Below are 22,320 nucleotides of genomic sequence, written 5' to 3'. Positions count from 1 at the left end.
CGCCCTCCATCTAGTGTCTAGGGCGCATCCAAGGTCTATGGAGGGCGGCCTTGGCCTGCTTCCTATGCTACTTCGGCCAAGGCACCCGAGGTACCTCCAAACTCCATGGAGGCATCTCAGACACTGTTCATCCGGGCTTTTAGTTCTTTTTCACTCTCTGTAAGATACGTTAGTACAAAATACAAAACATATCCTACAAAATAGAGTTAGCACGAATAAAGCAAGATTAATATAAGAATTTGACAGTTACCGGACTGTCCGGTTCTGACTTTGGATTTCCATCCGGAAACCCTAAGTCGAACCGACGCCTACTGTTCTCTCACTGGGGAACGCGTCCTCATCTACTCCACTCAGGAGAGTTTACTTGTTATCAGGAGAGTTAGCTTTTAAAAATTTTGATAAAAATACTTAGCTAAGTAAATGAATTCCCTTTTTATTTTTTTATTTTTTTTTAATTTCCTTTTCAAAAATAGTTTTAAAATTAAACTCCCACTTTCACTCCCCCTTAATTAATGCCAAGAAATTTAATTAAGTAATTTTGGTTTGGAAATCCTAGAGTCCAAGCATGTAAAATAAAAGCATAAAAGTTATTTTTTCTTATTTTCTATCTCACCTATTCTAGATTATCAAACATGTTCAGCTTATGAGTTTGTGTGAGATGAACTTAAGTTAATTTTCAACTTAATTTTAAGTTTATAAATATTTAAAGATATTGAAAATGTTTATGTTTGAACCTAAATTTAGATTTCAGAAATATTGAAATTGAGATTTAAAAACTTAAGTTTGACTTTTGAATGAGTTTGAATTTCAAATTTTAAAATAAAAGTGTAAATTTAAAATTTAAGGATTAATTAGAATTTGGAAATAATTAAGATTTTGAAGGTTAATTATACTTTGAAAATCAATTAACATTAACACTTTTGAATATTAATTAAATTTGAAAGTTAATTGATATTTGAAAATTAATTAGATATGAAAGTTAATTACTTAAACTTTTTGAAATTACAGTTTTGAAATTAATTAAAGTTTTGTAATTAATTAATGTTTTATAATTAATTAAAGTTTTGAAATTAATTAAAATTTTGAAATTAATTATAGTTTAAAAATTAATTAAGGTTTTAAAATTAATTAAGCTTAGAAATTAATTAAGAATTTTGAAATTAATTAAGAATTTAGAAATTAATTAAGTTAAGTTTATTAAGTTAAGTAAAATTTATTAAGTTGAATTAGTTTAAGTAAGTTAAATCTATTAAGTTGACTAAATTTATCCTAAGTCCACCTCACCCTTTTTGAAATTGTCAATCAGGGAACCTTATGGGTTATTGTGAGATGGTTAATTTTATCTTAAATTTAGATTGCAATATAAGGATTGGTTTACATTTCGGTTAGACTCAGGTTTTACAGTTAGCTAATTAAATATTTATTTTGATAATTGACTTCCAGGCTGTAGCGAGGTATTAGGCCTTCTTGGGTATGAGATCATCCACCACTTCTAGACAAAGCCTTTCAAAGAAATTGAATATTTAATTTCCTTACAGTAACTCCTAGGTCTAACTAGTCAAGTGTAAATCAAGCATATGTCCTTATCTAGCCTAGTCTAAGCATGTATGATAAAAGAAGTAAAAGCAATCATTAAACAAATCTATTTATTAATAAAAATAGTTTTTCTATTCATAGCCTTGATAAGGTCTATCAAGGTAATGGATTTGATCCTTGGGGATCCAATATTGACCAAGTCAAACTTGATTAATCAAGTTTGACATGGGGACCCATGTTTGGACTAAGTTTCTATTTGATCGATTTACTAATGATAAGTAGGATCTAAATCTTTGTTTGGCCTTGTATCCAAGTCCAGTTCGGTTGTATACGGTCCTTTGTTTTCTAAGAATTAGGTCAAGGTTCTTGGAACCCAAGGTGAACCATTCCAATGTTCCCTTAAGTTCCTTGACTTGATCTTTCAGACTAAAATTTCTTTCTCAAGTTGTTGAACTTGAGTTGAAGTTCCAATTTGAATTTGTTCGGTCAAGGAGCTTGGGCTAGTCCTTTCCTTAAGGGTTGTTACCTCCTTTTGGAGTGACTTAACTTGGATATTTGACTTAGCTAATTTGCATATTAAATAGTTAATTAAATTATATAGTTTATCTACTTGAGAAGATCTTACAGCGGTGTTTGGCCCTTCGAAAATGGATACGGATCCATGGCTTGTTTTAGACTCAGCTTCGGATTCGCTCTCGGCTTCAGACTCGGAGTCGATTTTGGCAACGTACGCTTGTACCGGTAGAGCAAGGAAGCTTATCTGCTTGTGTTCTTCTTCGTCGGGCTCTTCAGAGGAATTGGACCACGTTGCTTTCAATGACTTCTTTCTTCGTTGCTTCTGGTTCGGACAGTCTAGCTTGTAGTGTCCCTTCCGATTACAACCGTAGCAGGTAACTCTAGATTTGTCCTTCATGTTCGATTGAGTCACCTTCTTCTTTTTTAGTGCTTTCCGAACTAGTTTGACTAGTTCGATGGTGATTTCATTTTCGAGATCTGATTCATCTTCAAATTTGGGTTCATCTCGACACTTGATTTTTGGTTCTCTCGCTTTGCTTGTACCTGTAGTCAAAGCAATACCTTTCTCACCCGACAATGCATTAGTCTACTCATGCAATTCAAATTTTGAAAATAACTCATCTAGTCTAATTAAAGGAAGGTCCTTGGATACTTTGTAAACATCTACCATTTATGCCCACAAGGTATTCCTCGGAAAAGCATTAAGTGCATACCTGATTATGTCGCGATTTTCTACCTTTTGACCGATTCCATGGAGACCGTTCAGTAGATCCTGAATCAGTGCGTGAAGTTGGCTAGCCGTCTCACTTTCCTGCATTTTTATGTTATATAATTTATTCAAAATTAAATCGCGCTTACTTACTTTCGTATCAAAGGTGTCTCCGTGCAGCTCAATCAGCTTCCCCATAGTTCTTTCGCGCTTGAGAATGAGCCAACTCGGTTAAGTTATTCTTTGGTTAGGCCTCATTGAAGAGTACATGTTGCTTTGGCGTTGACCTCGACCTTCTTTATTATACTTGCGTCCCAGTTCTCGCATGATACTGGTTTTCCCGTGTCGTCGAGTGGGAGTGAGATGTCGTTTTTGATGATCATCCACATCTCAAATTGGGTTTGGAGATAGGACTCCGTTCAGTACTTTCAGTAGACGAAGTCTTCGTTGATGAAGAGCGGCGGGCGGGCTATGCCATAGCCTTCTTGATGAGCCATTTAAGAGGAACCCTCGTACACATAAAAAAATAGCAAAGATTCCAAGACTGGATCTTAGATTTAGTAGTGTGGGAGTAAGAGAATATAATAAGAACTTGAGTGGTGGTTGCACCAATTTCGAGAAACGAAAAAAAAAACTCGATCGATAAAACAAATTGGAAGGCGGTAATTTTACTGATTCCGATTGACTCCGAAAAAATTAAAATTACCACGAAAAAATTGCTTGAATAGTGGTTTCACCAATTCGAAGCGACCCCGGTCTGATACTAATTATAGGATCGAAAGCGCTAGAGGGGGGGTGAATTGCACTCGTGGCTTTTATGTCGTTTAAAACTATCGAGTAATACACAGCGAAAATAAAAGAAACAATGCAAGCACCAAGATTTACTTGGTTCGGAGCCTGTGATGACTCTTACTCCAAGACTCGCGATCATTGATCGCTTTCGGTGGGCAATCACTATAAGTTTAGAAATTCTTTACAATTTGAAGTACAATATTAAAGCAGTAATAAAAATTATACCGACAACGAAAAATAGTAAACTTGAAGCTTCTGGTCGTCGGAGTCTTGTTACAGCTTTGTTGGATCGTTCTTTGAGTACAACAAGGAAGGAAGATTGCGATTTCAAGAGTTATCCTTGCTGCTGCTCGAACCGGCCTTAAGTAGGTCATTGAGGGCACCTCCAACTACATGGAGAGCGCCTCCAAGCCCCGGGTCAGCCGTGTGTGGATGAGCTCCGCACTGCTCACAGGTTATCCGCCTGAGGGTGCCTCTAACCTCCATGGAGGGCGCCTCCAGCTCAGTGTCCAAGGCGCCTCCAAGCTCCATGGAGGGCGCCCTCCATCCAGTGTCCAGGGTGCCTCCAAGCTCCATGGAGGACGCCCTCGACCTGCTTCCTGCGCTACTTCGGCCAAGGCACCTAAGGCACCTCCAAGCTCCATCGAGGACGCCTTGGACACTATTCATCTAGGCTTTTAGTTCTTTTTCACTCCCTGCAAGATATGTTAGTACAAAATACAAAATATATCCTGCAAAATAGAGTTAGCACGAATAAAGCAAGATTAATATAAGAATTTGACAGTCACCGAACTGTCCGGTTCTGACTTTGGATTTCCATCCAAAAATCCTAGGTCGAACCAACGCCTATTGTTCTCTCACTGAGGAACGCGTCCTCACCTACTCCACTTAGGAGAGTTTGCCTGTTGCCAGACCGGTCCTCCAGACCGACTGGACTTTTGTTCAACGCCCGAGACTCCAGGACTTTCTGCTGGACGTTCGCTCTACGACCCGTCCAGTCTTTTCACCTGGTCCGTGACCACCAGGACTTTCCACCTAGAGTCCTCAACCCTAGGGTTTTTGCCCGAAGCCTTCGACCCGTCAAGACTTTCTGCCTAGGGTTACCACCCCTAGGACCTAAGGTTACCACCCCTTAGGATTTTCCACCTACTTAACCGCAGCTAGGACTTTTTCCTAAATACACTTAGGACTTTTCTGCAAACTCATTCAAACACATTAGACCACAAATAACGTTAACTTTGAACCCTTTTCTATTATCAAAATTTAGGTTCAATCATCGGATATTTTTCGCACCAATAGAAAATAGTTGGTGTTCAATAACTATTTATGCCACTATAGACTTTGTCAATTGAATAGATGCTTCCCTAGTGATTCAGTGGAGGATCCTTATATATAAACTCTTGGTTTGCTTTTGAGCACTTAGAATTCTATATTCAAGATCATGTTCTATTGTGCTCATATGATCAATGTCTCAAAAGGATCGATGAGTTTGGACAAGATTGAAAGTTTTTTCTTTATTAAACTCTTAGTAATTTCTCATTTACTTAGCAATGATTTTATCTCTTAAATGAGAGGCGTGATTTATTATTAAGAAGAGTCCTTATTTAAGGGTAAAACTCATGGGTGTAGAGATATACCGCATTGTTTTGTTTCCTGTGGTAGTTAAGTAAATTATAATTAGAGGTGGTGATCAATTGACCTTTTATTTATTTTTGATAACCATAGCCCTGTTGGCACCAGGTGAGCTTTTAATTTTTTTTACATGAAAATTTTCATCGGGTAGACGACCCATTAATATTATTAAGTCAATTGTCTATTAAAAAAATTATTCGTTAATTTAAATGTCTAAGAAAATAAGAAGACATCCTATCACTATACCATGAACAAAATATGATGTCATTCACTCCAAATAACTTAATATCATCGGTCCAATGACAAGATACATATAGATAAATCAATGAGGACATTTTACTATAACCCAACAATTTTTTGTATATATATATATATATATATATATATATATATATATATATATATATATATATATATATATATATATATATATATATAACAAAGAAGACCACCTTTTGTGATTTATGTGAGGAATTTACAATTTGAAATACTAAATCTTACACCTACACCTATAATATAGAGCTTTATTAATTTATTTATTTTAGACTTAATAATTTATGTATAAACAAATAGAAATTAGATGTAGCATGTTGCTGCAGGTAGATTTTTCTCATTTTATGATTTTTTAAAACCTTCTTTGGGTCTAGTTTAACGTGCATAGATTAAGTCTATGTTACACTCAATTATTCTTGGAAATGTTTATGATATGAAAATAGAATCTTATACACATCTTTATTAAAAATAAAATAGAATCTTTTTTAGGCATTCGTCCGAGAATATTTGCTATATATTTAATAAAATTAAAAGAATGCTATAATATAGAGAGTCATTTAGATTTAGAGTATGATAGTCAAACAAATTATAAAATACAATTAATTACTTAAAAGTAAACAAGGTCTAAATAGAAAACACCAAGAGAGTCTCGTGTTTTCCAAGATTCTATCAAAATTGTCTTTCACTAAATTTTTATGATTTTCATTGATTTGGTCAAATTCTTTTTTAGATGGTAAGCGTCAAACTTAATTATTTTATGTCAATCATTGTTCCCCTTAAAGTGTTTTTTTTTTCCACTTTCCTTCCCAAAGATTAAGAGGGTACTAATTACCCCTAGAGTTCTCGAATTCATTCCATTTCACCCTTTCTTCTATGCTTTTCAATGACACATTGATCTATTTAAACTTTTTGAGTGGCATGTAAATTGTTATGAATCTTAGGAGACAAAGTGACAATTTTCTCATTTTTTTTATAAAAGAATATAATATTGCTAGTGGCCTACTTGTCTCAATAAATAGCATGGAAAAAAGTGGTTTAGTGGAAATGCATTTATTTTGGTTTAATTATGTTGGACATTTTGGCATGAATTTAGAAAATGTTTTACATGTTTATTTCAAGTGATTGAGAGAGGTTTTGTATACTTTATTTCATTATGAAATAGATTCCCAATAATGTTGACATTTTGTTGTGAATAGATTACAAGTCTTGACATGTTATTTGAATTTTGATTTTGCAATGGACTAATTAATTAAGATGGGACTCTTCTATTTTCTCCTCCAATCAAATTCATGACCTATAATCTTTTAAAAAATAAAAGTAAAATTAAATTGTATCTTGCAATATGATTAAAACTTCATGTATCTTTATATGGGTATTATATCTAAGTATAATTTCCAATCCATTTTATTTAAGTGATAGATGTCGACCATTTTATCCATCTAAATTCTTTAAAAAAATAATGACTCATGAAAGTTTTAATGGATGCCTTGTCGCTTCTTTGTGTGTATATATATAAATACATAGATATAGATATAGATATAGATATAGATATAGATATAGATAGAGGAATGCAAGTGACAAATATAAAGTTGTCTATTAATTTCTATAAGAAATATAATTATCTCATTAAATTTGTCAGGAAAAAAATTCAAGAACCTTCACCACTATTAAATTAAGTAGAAATAAAAGTTATTACATTAACCTTATTAAAACAATTTTCATTTAGAAAATTAAAAGTTATATCACATCAACCTTATTAAATATGTTGAAAAGTTAGAAGGAGATCGGCTACTCGTCCTTTTAATGTATGGTAACGACAGAAAGTATTTGAAAAAAAAAATAAAATAAAAGCAAAACTCACTTTACATTAAAAAAATGTCGATAGTATCGTGACACAAATAAAATAGTGTCTAATGCACTTCTCAAAGGTCTAAAATGATGACAAAATCCAATAGTAGCGAGAAAAAAATTAATATACTTTTCAAAAGAAAGGTACCTTGGTGATCTTCTTGATTAGTTATAGAGAAGGTAAGACAAGGTATTTACGAAACGAAGAAAAAAGAGGGATTAATGCATTGTTGTCTCCCTCTTTGTGGAGAACATGCAAAGACTGAAGGAGAAGACGCATCATAGAAGAGAAAGAAAGAAAGAAGTTTTGTTCATAGCAATGAGAATGAGAAGAATTATTAACTTGAGTCCCATCGAGAATTTATGAGGAGGAAGAAAATCAAGCAAGGTGTTCTATCATGGTAGGACTTAGAAGAGAGGTTTGGATTTTTTTTTTTTTTTTCTTTCTTGTTGGCTCGATGGAGGAAGAAGACAATTGACTACAAAAGGACCTATAATATTTTAAACCCTAGGGGTCATGAGCCACCAATTATGATTTGGGCTTGCAAAGACCAACAAGGCCCATACCCCTAAGAATCACATCCAATTATGTTTTGTACCTGTAAGGATCATGGTCTATATCTACAATGACCATATCTAATTGATTCTACCTGAGAGCCCACCTTCGTAAGATTATTGACCTTTTTCTAACCATGGAGTCGGGGTTGCATGAAGTCAGGATGACCTCCAATTAACTTTGACCGTCACCTCTACGATACTATTAACCTTTCCCTAATCACATGGCACCTCCTGATTATTCCCTGTATCATCAGTTTCCTCTTCAAGTCTAGTCGAAAGAGGAGATAGTTTGATTGATTGGACTATTGTGACTGGACAAGATAGCTTCGGATATTCCGACTGCAATAGTCACAGTGCAAATCCCAAACATGATTTAGTCAATATTGTCCCTTAAATGCTATCATGCCTTATTAAATGTGTACCACCGTGATTAAGTCAATATTGTACCTTAAATGCGGTCACGCCTTATTAAATGTGTGCCAATGACAATCTGTCTTGATCTGCGAGTCTAGAGAGCACCAGTATGTCTCCGAGGTTGAGTCTTATTAAGATGATGTGACCATCTACGGAAAAAATGAAGCATCCTCTGCATCACAATGATTATGAATATGTAGTTGAGATGTGGTTTGATCTATGTGCTTGACCGAACGATCAAAAATGCATCCTACCCTTATGATTGCAGAGATCCAACGATCAAAGTTATGCGAACGAGAGTATATTAGGTCAAAAAAGGTTGTCATTGCTTGTATCTTGCAATCTTTGTTTTGGTGACCATGCTTTTGTCTTCTTCATCTCCAAGTGCTTTGTGTTTTCCTCTCCATAAGTGACTGCTCCTTGTTTACACCTTCTGCTTTCGTCCATAGCTACTCTTCTCGCTCAAGTGTCAGTCTCCATTTTCTACATCTTCGCTTTCGATGGTTATCTTCCTAGTATAGGTCCATTGAGTATGGTTTTATCAGCGAGGAATTAGATCTAATAAGGAGGACCTATAGGATTTTGGACAACCACCACATTGTGGTTCCAAAAGGTAATGATAGTCCAGACCGACCTCTACTTGGTTGTGTGACCTTTTTCCTGAGTCATTTGTTGAATGAGCTTCGTTTTCTCATCCCGTCGTTCTTTTTTAACGTGGCTGAGTACTTTCATATCCCCCTATCTTAGCTTGTCCTAACTCTTTCTGAATTTTCACTGGTATATTCATCCTCTTTGACTTTATTGAATCTCTCTAACTACTCAAGTCTTCCATTATTTTTTCTACTCGAAGAAAATGGAAGACGACAGTTTCTTCTTTTCCTCTTGAGTGAGATTCAATTTTTTAAAGAATTTTCCCACTTCTCACAAAACGTGGAAACCCCACTTGTTCTTCGTGAGGTTCTCAAGTCCTACCACTCGATGGCAATGTGAATTGTTGATAGCTCCAATACTAAAGAATTATCATTTGGAGCAGGGCTATTTTTTTACACCCCAACAACTACAGGATCTATGGTTCGATAGCAATCTGCTACTCGAGGAGGGGTTGTTTCATAAATTCAGGCAGAGTCCCATCCCAACTCCTCTAGCAGCTTCATTCGGTAAGACGTTTCTATAAGTACCCTGGGTTAATTTTGCTATGACCAACTAGGTTAAGTTATGTACTGTTATGTTTAATCCTTGTACCTAAGTGTATAGAAGCTTAGGGACATAAGTGTAAGGACCTTCGGATAGTGGCTAGAGAGGGGGGGTGTGAATAGCCGACCCCAAATTCTCGTTTCTTCCTACAATTTGAGTTAGCGCAGCGGAAATAAATAGTAGAAACAAAAATGGAGAAGATCAAACCTCAAACACGACGATATAACGAGGTTCGGAGATGATACTCCTACTCCTCGGCTTGTCCGTAAGGTGGACGAATCCTATCAATCCGTCGGTGGATGAGACCTCGGAAAACCGGCTAATAAGAACTCCTTCTGGTGGAGAAACCTCACCACAATTCCTTTTGCAACAACAATAATGGAGTACAAAGAATAGAGCAAGAAACAATGGACAATATGAATGTAAAGACACCCTACCAGGTTTGCTTGCCTTCTCGTTGTCGATTGGAGTCCGTTGATGAAGCAACAACTTCACAATAGCAGCTAGAAAACCAGCCGATGGAAGCTCACACGAAGCTTCAGAAAAATGAAGAGCTCAGCAAAGCTCTGGTCGCAGTCTTGAGGAGGAAGAAGTTCTACTATCCACCTTCACTGTAGAGGCTTATAAACTGCACATGCGAAGAAGAAACAGAAGACACAGAAATCTAGCCGTTGTGACTCAACGGCTAGACCTGGACCGATCAGGCTTCACCCTGATCGGTCCACAAGACATCTGATCGATCTGTGGACCGATCAGGCCCTAGGCTGATCGGTCCCCAGACCGATCTCCAACTCTCACAGAGAGTTGGTTCCACAAGCCTGATCGGTCTGTGGACCGATCAGACTATAGGTGGATCGGTCCACAGACCGATCCCCTCCTATTGTCCATTGCTTCCTGATCGGTCTACAGACCGATCAGATAACCCACAGTAAGCTTCTGTTTGGTTACTGATCGTTCACCAGACCGATCAGATAAATCAAAGTATCACTGGATCGGTCAACAGACCGATCTAATGCCTATGTAGGTTTTAGAGCTTCCCAGCCCTAAACCCTAAAGCCTTCCCGGTCTAGAGAACGAGCTACCGAGCCCTCTCTGACCTAGTCCGGAGAACGAGCTACCGAGCTCTCTCCGACTTCCTCATCCGGTCCAGAGAACGAGTTACCGAGCCCTCTCCAACTCTGTCTGGTCCAAAGAACGAGCTACCGAGCCCTCTCCAACTTCGTCCGGTCCAGAGAAAGAGCTACCGAGCCCTCTCTGACCTAATCCGGAGAACGAGCTACCGAGCCCTCTCCAACTTCGTCCGGTCCAAAGAACGAGCTACCGAGCCCTCTCTGACCTAGTCCAGAGAACGAGCTACCGAGCCCTCTCCAACTTCGTCCGGTACAGAGAACGAGCTACCGAGCCCTCTCTAACCTAGTCCAGAAAATGAGCTACCGAGCCCTCTCTGACTCCATCCAGTCCAGAGAACGAGCTACCGAGCCCTCTCCGACCTCCCATGCCAAGCTTCCATACTTGGACTTTTCCGTGCCAAGTCTCCATACTTGGACTTTTCCGTGCCAAGTCTCCATACTTGGACTTTTCCCGTGCCAAGCTCCCTGCTTGGACTTTTCCCGTGCCAAGCTCTCTGCTTGGACTTTTTCCGAATCAGGTCAACTCAAGTCGGGTCAACCAGATCAACCTTGACCAAAGGTTGCACCCACAATCCCCCAAGTTCCCATTCTTGTCAAACATCAAAATACAACTTCTCTATTCTTGTCAAACATCAAAATATACCTTGAGTCAGGTCAACTCGAGTCGGGTCATCCAGGTCAACCTTGACCTAAGGTTGCACCAACAATCTCCCCCTTTTTGATGTTTGACAAAAACCATAATCAAGTTAGGTTAACTCGATAACCTAACTCAGGTTTTCCAATAGTTCTCCAATGTTCTTCCTTGAACATTCTCTGTACATTCTCCCCCTTTTTGACACACATCAAAAAAAGTGAATCAAGGTCAAGAGTTTCTTCCTAATGAAAGTCCCATACCTTTCATTGAAACCCTTAATTTCCCCCTTGATACTAAAATCAACAATCAACTTAGTGATAATTCCATATCACTCGTCCTCAGAAATCTTGACGAGTAAAGACTCCCCCTAAAGGTCAACTCTGTTGGGGTTGCAAGGTTGCAAACATATTCCCATATTGGAAATACATGGGAAAGATCATGGGTTTATAAGAGAAAAAGATATCTCCATTGGCATGAGGCCTTTTGGGGAGAGCCCAAGAGCAAAACCATGAGGGCTTAGGCCCAAAGTGGACAATATCATGCAATTGTGGAGATATCTAAATTCTTTTCGATCCTACAAGTGGTATCAGAGCCCGGACTGCCAGAAGGTTTAACCACCGACTGTGCACAAGAGCTATGGTTTGATTGAACCATGTGAGTACAATATTGACCTCGAACAAAGAAAGTGGGGGCTCCTATGTTTGGATCAAGAGGACCAGACACCAGGCAGGAAGTCCTAGTTGCGGCTAGGCAAGGAAAGTCCTAGTAGGTCGGGTGGACCGAGGGGCAGGAAGTCCTAGTTGCGGCTAGGCAAGGAAGTCCTAGTAGGTCGGGTAGACCGAGGGGCAGGAAGTCCTAGTAGGTCGGGTAGACCGAGGGGCAGAAAGACCTGGTGGGTCGAGGATCGGACGTGGGAAGCCTATGGTCCTTTGTTTGAGGGGGGGATTGTTGGGGTTGCAAGGTTGCAAACATAGTCCCATATTGGAAACACATGGGAAAGATCATGGGTTTATAAGAGAAAAAGATATCTCCATTGGCATGAGGCCTTTTGGGGAGAGCCCAAGAGCAAAATCATGAGGGCTTAGGCCCAAAGTGGACAATATCATGCAATTGTGGAGATATCTAAATTCTTTTCGATCCTACACTCTAGTCCATCTTTCCTTTACCTTTATCTGCAGTATAAGGAAAAGAGTATCTGTAAGATTTCGCTTAGTAAGAAACCATCTACCTCACAAAACATGCATACGATGCAATTTATGTTTTTAAAACATGCTATTTGAAACATATGAACATGGAACATGTAAGAGCATGACATGGCATACAAGCAAACTAGTCAGGGCAAGAAGTGCTACTGTAAGCTATCACATTGTATCAATAGAAAACTAAACTGATACAAACAAACTGAACGAAGCAAATGCTAACTAATGCTGGAGCTGTACCGAATTCACATAACTAATTGTGAGGTTTCGAAAACTAGTTTAATAGATAGATTAAAATAATAATCATGCTGCTGTTTGGGCTCGACAACTGTACTTGCTATACGCGCATCCCTAACTAGACCCGGGTTTGCAAGTCCCGAATTTAGTAGGGTTACTAGGTTATCTAAACCTAGGGACGACTATGGGAGTCCAACCCAATGGATATCTAATCCAGTACAGTGCCACTGAAAAGTAAAATACTGAACATAAGCTAATAACTCTTGTCTTGCTTTTACTAGGTTGTCTAAACCCAGAACTAGGTTATTTGAACCTAGGGCAACTATGGGAGCCCACCCATTGGACGTCTAGTCCATAAAAGCTATAGCAAGACTAATTAAGTTGTAAAAATGATTCTATTGCATTTATCTAAGCTATTAAAATGCCTATGGTGGCATTTCACTGAGCTGAGTGTTTAATCAAACGCTTGGTGTGCGCTAATTCGCACCCTATCACTAAAAATCTGCATACGGCTAAAACAATGCATACAACATACGACTAGCTACTTATACTGCAGGTGAGAGGTTTCTTACCTTCTGCTCTAATTTTCTTACGATTCTACTCGCTAGATTTCCGGAGAAGACGATCCTTTCGACAATCTTCTCGCGTCTACGCGTTCCTATCGCGGAGGGGAGCGTCCTCGTATCCAAGATGTCGCCGGGAGAAGCCCTTGGGACCCTAGGGATGGAGCCCTAGGTGTGCTTGTGGTTGGCGCCGAGAAGAGGAAGAGAAAGGAGAAGGGGCGGCGGTGAGGGTTTGAGGGAAAGGTAAGTCACGATACAAATTAAAACTCCTCACTTAATTCCCTTTTTATATTAAGGAATTAATTCGTCCAACTCTAGCTTAAATAAAATTGTTTTCCTTCCCTTTCAGCACGGCCCTGCTGGGTTCTCTTGGTTATTAGAGTTCACCTTAAGTCGTAGGACCCAATAGGTCTCGGGTTCAATTCCCGCCTAAGCTATTTTACGTTTCTATTTGTTTTTGCCACTTCCACTACTCTAAATATTCCATAAAAATATTCCAAAATTCCAGGAAAATCATAGAATATTTCTAAAATAACTTTGAGAATTTTCGGGCGCTACACTAGCAACCTATGAGTTGTAAACCAAGTATCGAACCTCTTTTATTTATATGTTTGTTATTTTTAATTAATGTGCATGTCATTATTAAGTCATTAGCCAGAGAAATATCATTTTTAAATTATAGGTACGCTATTCACTTCTCCAATTTAGCATTCAAGCCACTTCTGCAACATCAACAACTACAATCTTTAACGTCAACAACTACAATCTTTATCCCCTTTATGTGAATAACCTTATACGCATCTCAAATTTTGGTGTTTCCCACTCTTTTTTTTTTTGGTAATCATGTATCTAGTTCTTACGATTTGACTAATCCTACAGATGACCAATCTGACCTCATGAAATTTTTCACCGACTACCAAAGTAAATCCAAGAAGTGTAAGTGACAATTGATGTGATGTTTCAGCATTACCAGTAGTTCAAGCATCATAGACATGTGCTCTGCATGGGAATCAAACTCTTGTTACTTCAGAAGTGCTTTATCTTTTACCACTACACCATATCCTAGGGGACAAGTGTTTTCCACTTGTTGATACAATGATTGCAGAATGTTAAAAGTGAAATTGACTATGTTGGCACTATGAATAATAATAGTCTTCTAACATTCCTTTTGTGTCATCTTGAGTAGCAATTTGTGGTTCCTGAGGGTAATACGGTGGTTAAAGTATAGGGTGTTAACGTTGCCATATTAGATTCTGGGGTTAAAATTCAACACGTTCGAGCATTCCTTCCTCCATGCCTTGACTACTACACTAATGGCTAGTAGTCATTCATGATTTATGCCTTGACTACTACACTAATGGCTAGTAGTCATTCATGATTTATCTCAACCAGTGATATACCTCTTTCGTATTGAGCTAGGGACAAGTTGATGAGGGCTCTAGGGTGAGTAAATCACATTTTACCATATTGAGTAGCAATTTACCGCCCCTACCGGTTAACACAGTTGATACTTATATCAATGGTTATACTAATAATATTGAGATCAATTCTTAACGGATACAAAATATCTTATTTGGTATCATATGATTTACCTACTTATATTTAACCGAAGGACTTGACTGCTTAAGATACACATTATGGATAATATTAAGTAACAATTTGGTACATAAAGAATCTCTTCACTGGGAGTTGGGAGTGATGTTTATTGAATATTCCAAGGACATAGATATTGAAATAGATTGAAGTCATATTTCCAGCCCTTAAACCAATTACATTGAGATATAAGTTTTAAAAATATTAGTAATTATTTAATATAAAAAATAATATTAAAAATAAAATTAATATATCAATATAAACTTTATATTAAAATTTAATCATAGTACAATGAGATGTACTGTAGGAGAAGCGTTGGTATTTTTATAAAATAAATATTAAAATATTAAAAATTAAAAAGAAAGGCACGTCGTCCATCGCTTGCCTTTCCATCCATGAACGGCTCGGATGAAGAGAAACTGGTGTCCCCTGTCCATAGCGACTCACAAAGGCTAATCCAGCTTCAAATAAAAAGGCAGGCCGTCTCCCCTCAGCATCGTCCGCTCTGCATCTCGCTCCGTTCGCGCTCTCTGATAGGAGAAGAACGCCACCACCTCCTCCGGCCACCAGAAGACTCTTTCTTCAGAGGTACCTTTCCTCTTAACCTCCGTTTCCTTTGATCGTCTTGTCACGGATGCCCGCCAGCTGCGACAGAAACGTGCAAAGCTCGGGCGGAGCTTTTCTGTTGAAAGTTCAAGTGCTGCATCTTTATGTTTAAGCCGCTTCAGGGATCATGAGCATTTCGCATGCCATGTCGACGCTGTCGGTGACCAAAGATAAACAGTACTGATGCAGCCAGTAAAACAGGATATTTCTACCCTTTCTCCTCTGTCTCTGCAATCAATGCATTGCAGTCTCATCCTTCTCCCGTCGTTTCGATTAATTTCACCAGTTTTTTTGTTTCACCGAGTCTAACCTTTTTGGCTGCCATCTTCCGAAACCCCATTACCCACCTTGCATTGCATATTTTGATCCTGAGGTGGGATCGCTTCTGCGTTTTGTTTTAGTTTTTCACTGTTTACTTGTCTGAAACTCGTGGATCATCTCGAACAGATCTAGGCGGTCAGGTTCTGTGCAAAAATCTGGGACGCTCGTCACCGACCTGTATTCGGCCACGCATCTCCGTGCGATGGCAGCGTTGACGACGATGACAACGAGCAGTCACGCTTCGGGCCCTGCGTGGCTTCAAGCGGCTCTCGCAGGTTAGATACGTTCTTTCCCTCAGCTTTTTCAGCCTGAGATGTTCTTTTTCGTAAGAAAAAGAACAAGACATGTCTAATTGAAATTTGACAACTTGAAAAGCGAATTTATTGCCAAGTCTCAGGTATTTATCTAAATTCTCTTTCCATTGACAATGGAGCTTTTTTTTAAAAATCTGTTATTGAATCTGAACTTTAAAATAAAATAAATACTTTCTTGAGATGTCGCAGTCGAAAGCAGCAGGGATTAGTAGTAGATTGCTAGGCTACGTAGGTCTACAATTCTAGAGAACTCAGCTTGTCAATGCTTTCATCTACCACATCATATCATGACCAGTCGTCGGAGCTTGTGCCTTCGATTTCTCCATAATTTTAGCAAAACTTTCATAAAGTTTGATCGAACGTTCAGAGGAAAAAGGCCATTTATTAAGCGTTTGGGATTTTGTGTTAATGTATACTCTGAATGTTCATTGGGAAGGTTGTTTTATTGGTGCAGATGTAGAGGAGAGAGTGCAGGCACTCGCTGTGAACGTACCGGATGACTCCGTGTCGGACTCGTTCGCGCAGAGGGCGGATAATTACTACCGTAAGCGGCCGCAGCTGGTGGCGCTGCTCCATGACCTCCACAACCGCTACCTCTACCTCGCCAACCGTTATTGCCTGTCCCTTCGCCGGAAGCATTGTCTCGCCTCGTTCGTATCCTCCGATATCCACACCGATGACGACTTCGACGCCGCTGGCTCCGACGCTGAGAGCTTCCTCTCCTTTCAACCCGTTCCCCTCCAGCTGCGCCGGTGGCTCGCTGCCCCTTGCGATGTCGACATGGTTCTGGCTGAGATGGTAGTGGCGTCAGTGGAGCGGGACCTGCTGGCGGCGGAGGGAGCGGACGCGGAGCGGCGGAAGGCAGAGTCGTCGCGCAAGATCGAGCTGCAGGGGAGCCTGGTAGAGGTGCTGGAGGCGGAGCGGATGGTGCTGCTGGGGGAGAACGTGAGTCTGGGGCTCCGGGCGGCGTCCCTGGAGAAGGAAGCTCAGGCGGTAGAGTCGGAGTTGGGATTCATGCGGCAGAGGGCGGCGGAGCTGGCGTGGGCGTTGGTGCAGCTGCGGGAGAATCAGCGGATGTGCCTGTTGGGGAGGAAGATCGAAGGGCTCCAGGCTCAGGTCTACGGGCTGGAGCTGCGGAACCGGGAGTTATTCTTGGCGATAGCGCGGCGGGAGAAAGAGAAGAGGGAGGCGCGGGCGGAGGTGGAGCGCCTCCGGCGAGAAAACCGACGGGCGAGGGAGATGGCGGAGTCGATGCGGGGCAGGTCGTGGCGGAGCTTGTGGGACCGCATGCGTAAGTTGGACTGGGCCCCTTCGTCGTGTGCGCCGCACGTAAAGCAGTGATGAAGTTGCGCCCCAAAGACTGATTCTACCTGTAGCAGACGTCCAATGTCTACTTGCTTTTTATATATATAATGTTTTATTTATTATCAAGTTTTTGTGTGGGTTAGTAAATTGAGTGGGCTCCAAAAGAACGCGTACCAATATATATTAAATCATGAAGATTCAGGGGGCGCTTGATTCGGGTAAGAGAATAGGAAAGGATATGAGAATGATTATAAATATTATTGAAATGAGAATAATACCCATACCCCTCATATTAGTGGGGAATGACCCATTCCTCTATTTAGAGGAATGAATCCGTGGGTCCCACCTTCATTTCCCCAAACCAAGCACAAATTTAGTTTCATTCCCATTCCAAACTCCCCAAACAAGCAGCAGATTTAAAGTGAATAATATCATATTATTATAGAGGTATATAGATATCTTTTTACATAACAAATAATATCAGAGTTATGATGTATACCAAATGCCATATAAAATAGTCTTGAACGAAGTTAAGGGTATTCCCAGAGTAGGTCAAGTTGATCAGATATTCGCGAAAAAACTCGGGAGCAACTTAGGATCATCGTATGCTTGCAGGGAGATCCAGAACAGGTCGAGATGACCGTATACTCGTAGAGAGGCTCGGAGCAGGTCAAGATGATCGGATGTGGATGCTCGCGGAAAGGCCCGAATCAGGTCAAGAGTGACGGGACACTAGCAGGGAAACTTGGACCATGAGAGTAATTGTGGTCCTTTATTTGAGGGGAGAATTGTTGGGATTCAATCAAAGTCTCACATTGAAAAGTTTTGAGAAAGATCATAAGTTTAAAAGGATATATGATATTTCCATTAGTGATATCCTAAGCGTCATTATTTGTGCGACAGTGAGCGCCGGGTATTGTAGCGCTGCCACATCATTTTTTTTATTTTGCCTTCTTCGCTCTCTTGCTCGTGCGCCTATCGCTACTTCCTCGCTCGTCGATCGTCATTGACTGCCGATAGATCGCCCCATGCTGGACCCGACTAGATCACTATTGGAGTTTGATCGGAACATAGCTAGAATCCACTCACAATTTGGCCAAAATTCAGCCGCTAGCGTTGCAACTAGATTGCTGCCAATTGTGGCTGGATTCTGACTACAATCCGGCTGCAAACCAGCCGGGCTCGGGCAGCAGCTGGATTCCGATCGCGATCGTGTCAGATTAAGGTCGAATCATGACCAATTATGGTTGGATTCCGATTGTAATCCAGTTACGAACCAGCTGGGATTCGGCAGCAGCTGGATTCCAACTATGATTGAGCGTGATCACGGTCGGAATCTAGCCACGATCCCCTATGAGTTCAGCTATAATTTAGGTTGGGACAAGCAATCAGAGGCCGATTGTGATGGCCGTGCAACTGGCGGCCGAAGGGTGGTTGACGGGCACGAGCAGGAGGGGGAAGAAGGCAAAAAAAAAAAGATACATGGTAGCGCTACATCGCCTGCCGCTCATAATCGCACTATATATATATATATATATATATATATATATATATATATATATATATATAGAGAAATATTATGCTGCGGCACCTTTATGTGCGGTTTTGCTGCGGTACTTGCCACGTCAGCGGCCTGGACCGATTAGGCTCCAACCTGATCGGTCTGGGAGTCTCCTGATCGGTCTGTGGACCGATCAGGCCCTAGGCTGATCGGTCCCCAGACCGATCAACCAACTCTCTGTGAGAGTTGGCTTCGAAGCCTGATCGGTCTGTGGACCGATCAGGCTATAGGTGGATCGGTCCACAGACCGATCCCCTACCTTTTTTTGTTGATTTTTAGGTGGATAGGTTGGAGCCTGATCGGTCTGGGGACCGATCAGCCTAGGGCCTGATCGGTCCACAGACCGATCAGGAGACTCCCAGACCGATCAAGTTGGAGCCTGATCGGTCCAGGCCGTTGACGTGGCAAGTACCGCAGCAAAACCGCACATAAGGAGCCGCAGCATAATATTTCTCTCTCTCTCTATATATATATATATATATGCGGGAAAGACTCTAGACATTAGTGTCAAATGCTTGGTAAATATCCATAGTCATGAGTTTACTTTATGTCTTTCTAGATAGTGGAGCCACTAACTCCACAATAGATGAAAATACACTTCTTTCAGTTTTGCCAAAAATCTTTATAAAAACAGTATCACACAATCAGTACTCAACACACAATTTGATGGTCAACAATTTGCTTGTACATAATTTGTCACTAATGTTTATCTCAGGTTTTATGACAACTGTGAAAAATATAGCACACCACTCACACTCTCTAAACTTTGGATTAAACCATTATTACATCCTAATATTCACTTAATCTTAAGCTTAAATTTCCTTTACCACCAGATAGAGCTTTCCTTTTAATTAAGGATTATGTTCTTTTCTTTTCCTCACCCATAGTATCACCTATAGTCTCAAACTATCCATCTATTGTACATCCTTTAACCACCAAACCACAAATAGAAACCATGCCACCTAATACTATGGATACTACTTCATCTTGTCAATGTTCTCCTAAAAATGGTTTACATGCAAGTAAGCCAACATAATCTAGTATTAGCTAAACTTGTGTCATAGGTCTTCCTGACTATCAAGATCAGGAAAACTAGCCTTACTTGGCTGGTCAAGCCCTATATCTGATCTTGATGACATCGGGATTCCACCTGATTTAATACTCCCAAAGCAGTTTCTTTAAATAATAAATACTCATAAACCAGATTTAGACTTCCTCATTTCTAGATTAGAGAAACTAGAAATTATTGGAGACAATCCTACTAAATAACTAAATATTGAGACCGAAACAAAGTCTACTGTAAACTATCAATAATTAATCAAGATCTCACAATCAAAGCCCAAAACTTAAGATATACAAATTGGGAAACTGAAGAATGTAAAATGCATATCAATTAACAACTAACTTTAGGAGTCATTCAAAATCCACATTTAGACACAGAAGTCCAGCTTTCATAGTTAATAAAGGAGCAAAATAGAAATTGGTCAATCTAGAATTGTATTTAACTACAAAATATTTAATGATAACTGTCAAGAAGATGGTTATACAATTTCTGACAAAGACAAACTTTTAAATAAAATTCAAAACTCTAAATGGTACTCTAAATTTGACATGAAATCAGAATTCTGACAAGTCAAAATGCATCCTGAGCCCATTGAATGGATATCCCTTTCCTGCCCTAAGGGACATTTTGAGTAGTCTATTATGTCTTTCAGTCTTAAGGTAACCCTTCAAATATTTCAAAGGAAAATGGATGACATTTTTCAAGATATTTCTCTTTTCACTTGTGTTTATATAGATGATATTCTAGTTTTCTATAAAATAAAACAAAAACATTATGCTCATCTTCATATTATTTTTAACCTATTTGAAAAACAGGGTCTTATTATTTCTCGAAAGCAAATGACAATAGCAACTGCACATATTGATTCCTAGGAGCTAAGATAGGCTAGGGGCAAATAGCCCTTCAACCTCATATCTCTGTTAAAATCCTTGTTTTTTAGATAAAATGGAAGATATTAAAACTCTAAGAGCTTTCTTAAGACTCCTCAATTATGTAAGACCTTATTTAAAAGATATCGGTAAAATTAGTGACCCCTTATACAATAAGACCTCCTTAACAGAACAAAAATATTTTAATCAACAAGACATAACACTTGTACAATAAATTAAACAGTTAGTAAAAACAATTCTTATGTTGACACTGCCACTTGATTCTAACTATTTAGTCATTAAAATCGATGGATGTAAAATAGGATGGGGAGGCATTTTATTTAGAAAAACTTTTAAATATTACCCTAAAATTACTGAAACCTTATGCAGATATGCCTCTAGAAAATTTTAAGAAAAAAAAAGGACATTTAACTTCACTAGATTTTGAAATATTAGCTATTATTTATTGTCTAGAAGCATTCTGATTATTCATTTAAAATAAACAAGAAATTACTATTAGAACAGATTGTGAAACTATAGTCAAATATAGTCAACAGACGAAAGGATTACGAAAAGGATTAAGTGCTAAGCGGTGGTTAAAATTCACAGATACCATTATTAATAAGGGTTTATGCATTCACTGGGAATATATAAAAGGAATTAATAATTCTTTAGCGGATACTTTATCTCACTTATTAAACTAATCCTCTTTTCTTTCAGATAATGGATAGACCAAGGAAGGTACAAACTGTTGGATCGTGAAACGTCGATAGAGGGGGGGGGGGGGGGAATATCGATTCGAAAAAATCACGTTAATAAGAGTTAAGCGCAGCGGAATAATAAAAAACTTAGGCAAACTGAACAAGGTGTTTTTTACTTCGTTCGGAGCCTGTGACGACTCCTACTCGAAGGCCCGTACTTCTTGAGTACTTTCGTTGGGCAATTCACTAGCAATTCGAAATACTATTACAAATTAAGGTACAGAAATGCTAATGGAAATAAAGTGATACCGACAAGAAAGTTAACCAAAGAAGAAGGAGCACTTTGTCGGAGCTTTGTTAGCGTCGCAGGAGCGTAGAGCAGCAGAGCAAGCAGTCGAAGAGTTCTCAGTTGTTATTGAAGCTCCACCCCTGGGGCTTCTTTTATATGCTGCTCCGGGCGCCTGGATCCCTTCCGGGCGCCCTGGTGCGACGTGGCAGGTCTAATCAGCGAACTCCACGTGGCGACGACTCGGCCTGGATAAAATTCACCTCCGGGCGCCCGGATCCCTTCCGGGCGCCCGGACCTCCTATTTCCAGAAACTTCCTTTCCTGCAAAACAGAGTTAGTCCGAGGCAAATATATATTCTGCAAAACAGATTGTTAGCACAACTAAAGTAATATGATTTAACAAGAAAAGAGTATGACTTAGATTCCGTCTTTCCGAGACCGGAATCTAGTCACGATCTCGACTT

The 22,320-nt window shown here is 39.4% G+C and overlaps 1 protein-coding gene across 1 annotated transcript; it reads left to right on the top strand.

Annotated features, from left to right (window-relative positions):
* Positions 1 to 15,344: 15,344 nt before the first annotated feature.
* LOC121973222 (kinase-interacting family protein-like) lies at positions 15,345 to 17,525 on the top strand. Its single transcript, XM_042524796.1, has 3 exons — positions 15,345 to 15,416; positions 15,882 to 16,030; positions 16,524 to 17,525. The coding sequence occupies exons 2-3, from the start codon at positions 15,958 to 15,960 to the stop codon at positions 17,408 to 17,410; spliced, it is 960 nt and encodes a 319-aa protein (XP_042380730.1). The 5' UTR covers positions 15,345 to 15,416; positions 15,882 to 15,957; the 3' UTR covers positions 17,411 to 17,525.
* Positions 17,526 to 22,320: the final 4,795 nt, after the last annotated feature.

Source organism: Zingiber officinale, chromosome 1B (assembly GCF_018446385.1).
Source record: "Zingiber officinale cultivar Zhangliang chromosome 1B, Zo_v1.1, whole genome shotgun sequence".
Taxonomy (NCBI): Eukaryota; Viridiplantae; Streptophyta; class Magnoliopsida; order Zingiberales; family Zingiberaceae; genus Zingiber; species Zingiber officinale.
Note: the sequence above shows the minus strand (reverse complement) of the source record. Positions and strands in the feature narration are given on the sequence as shown.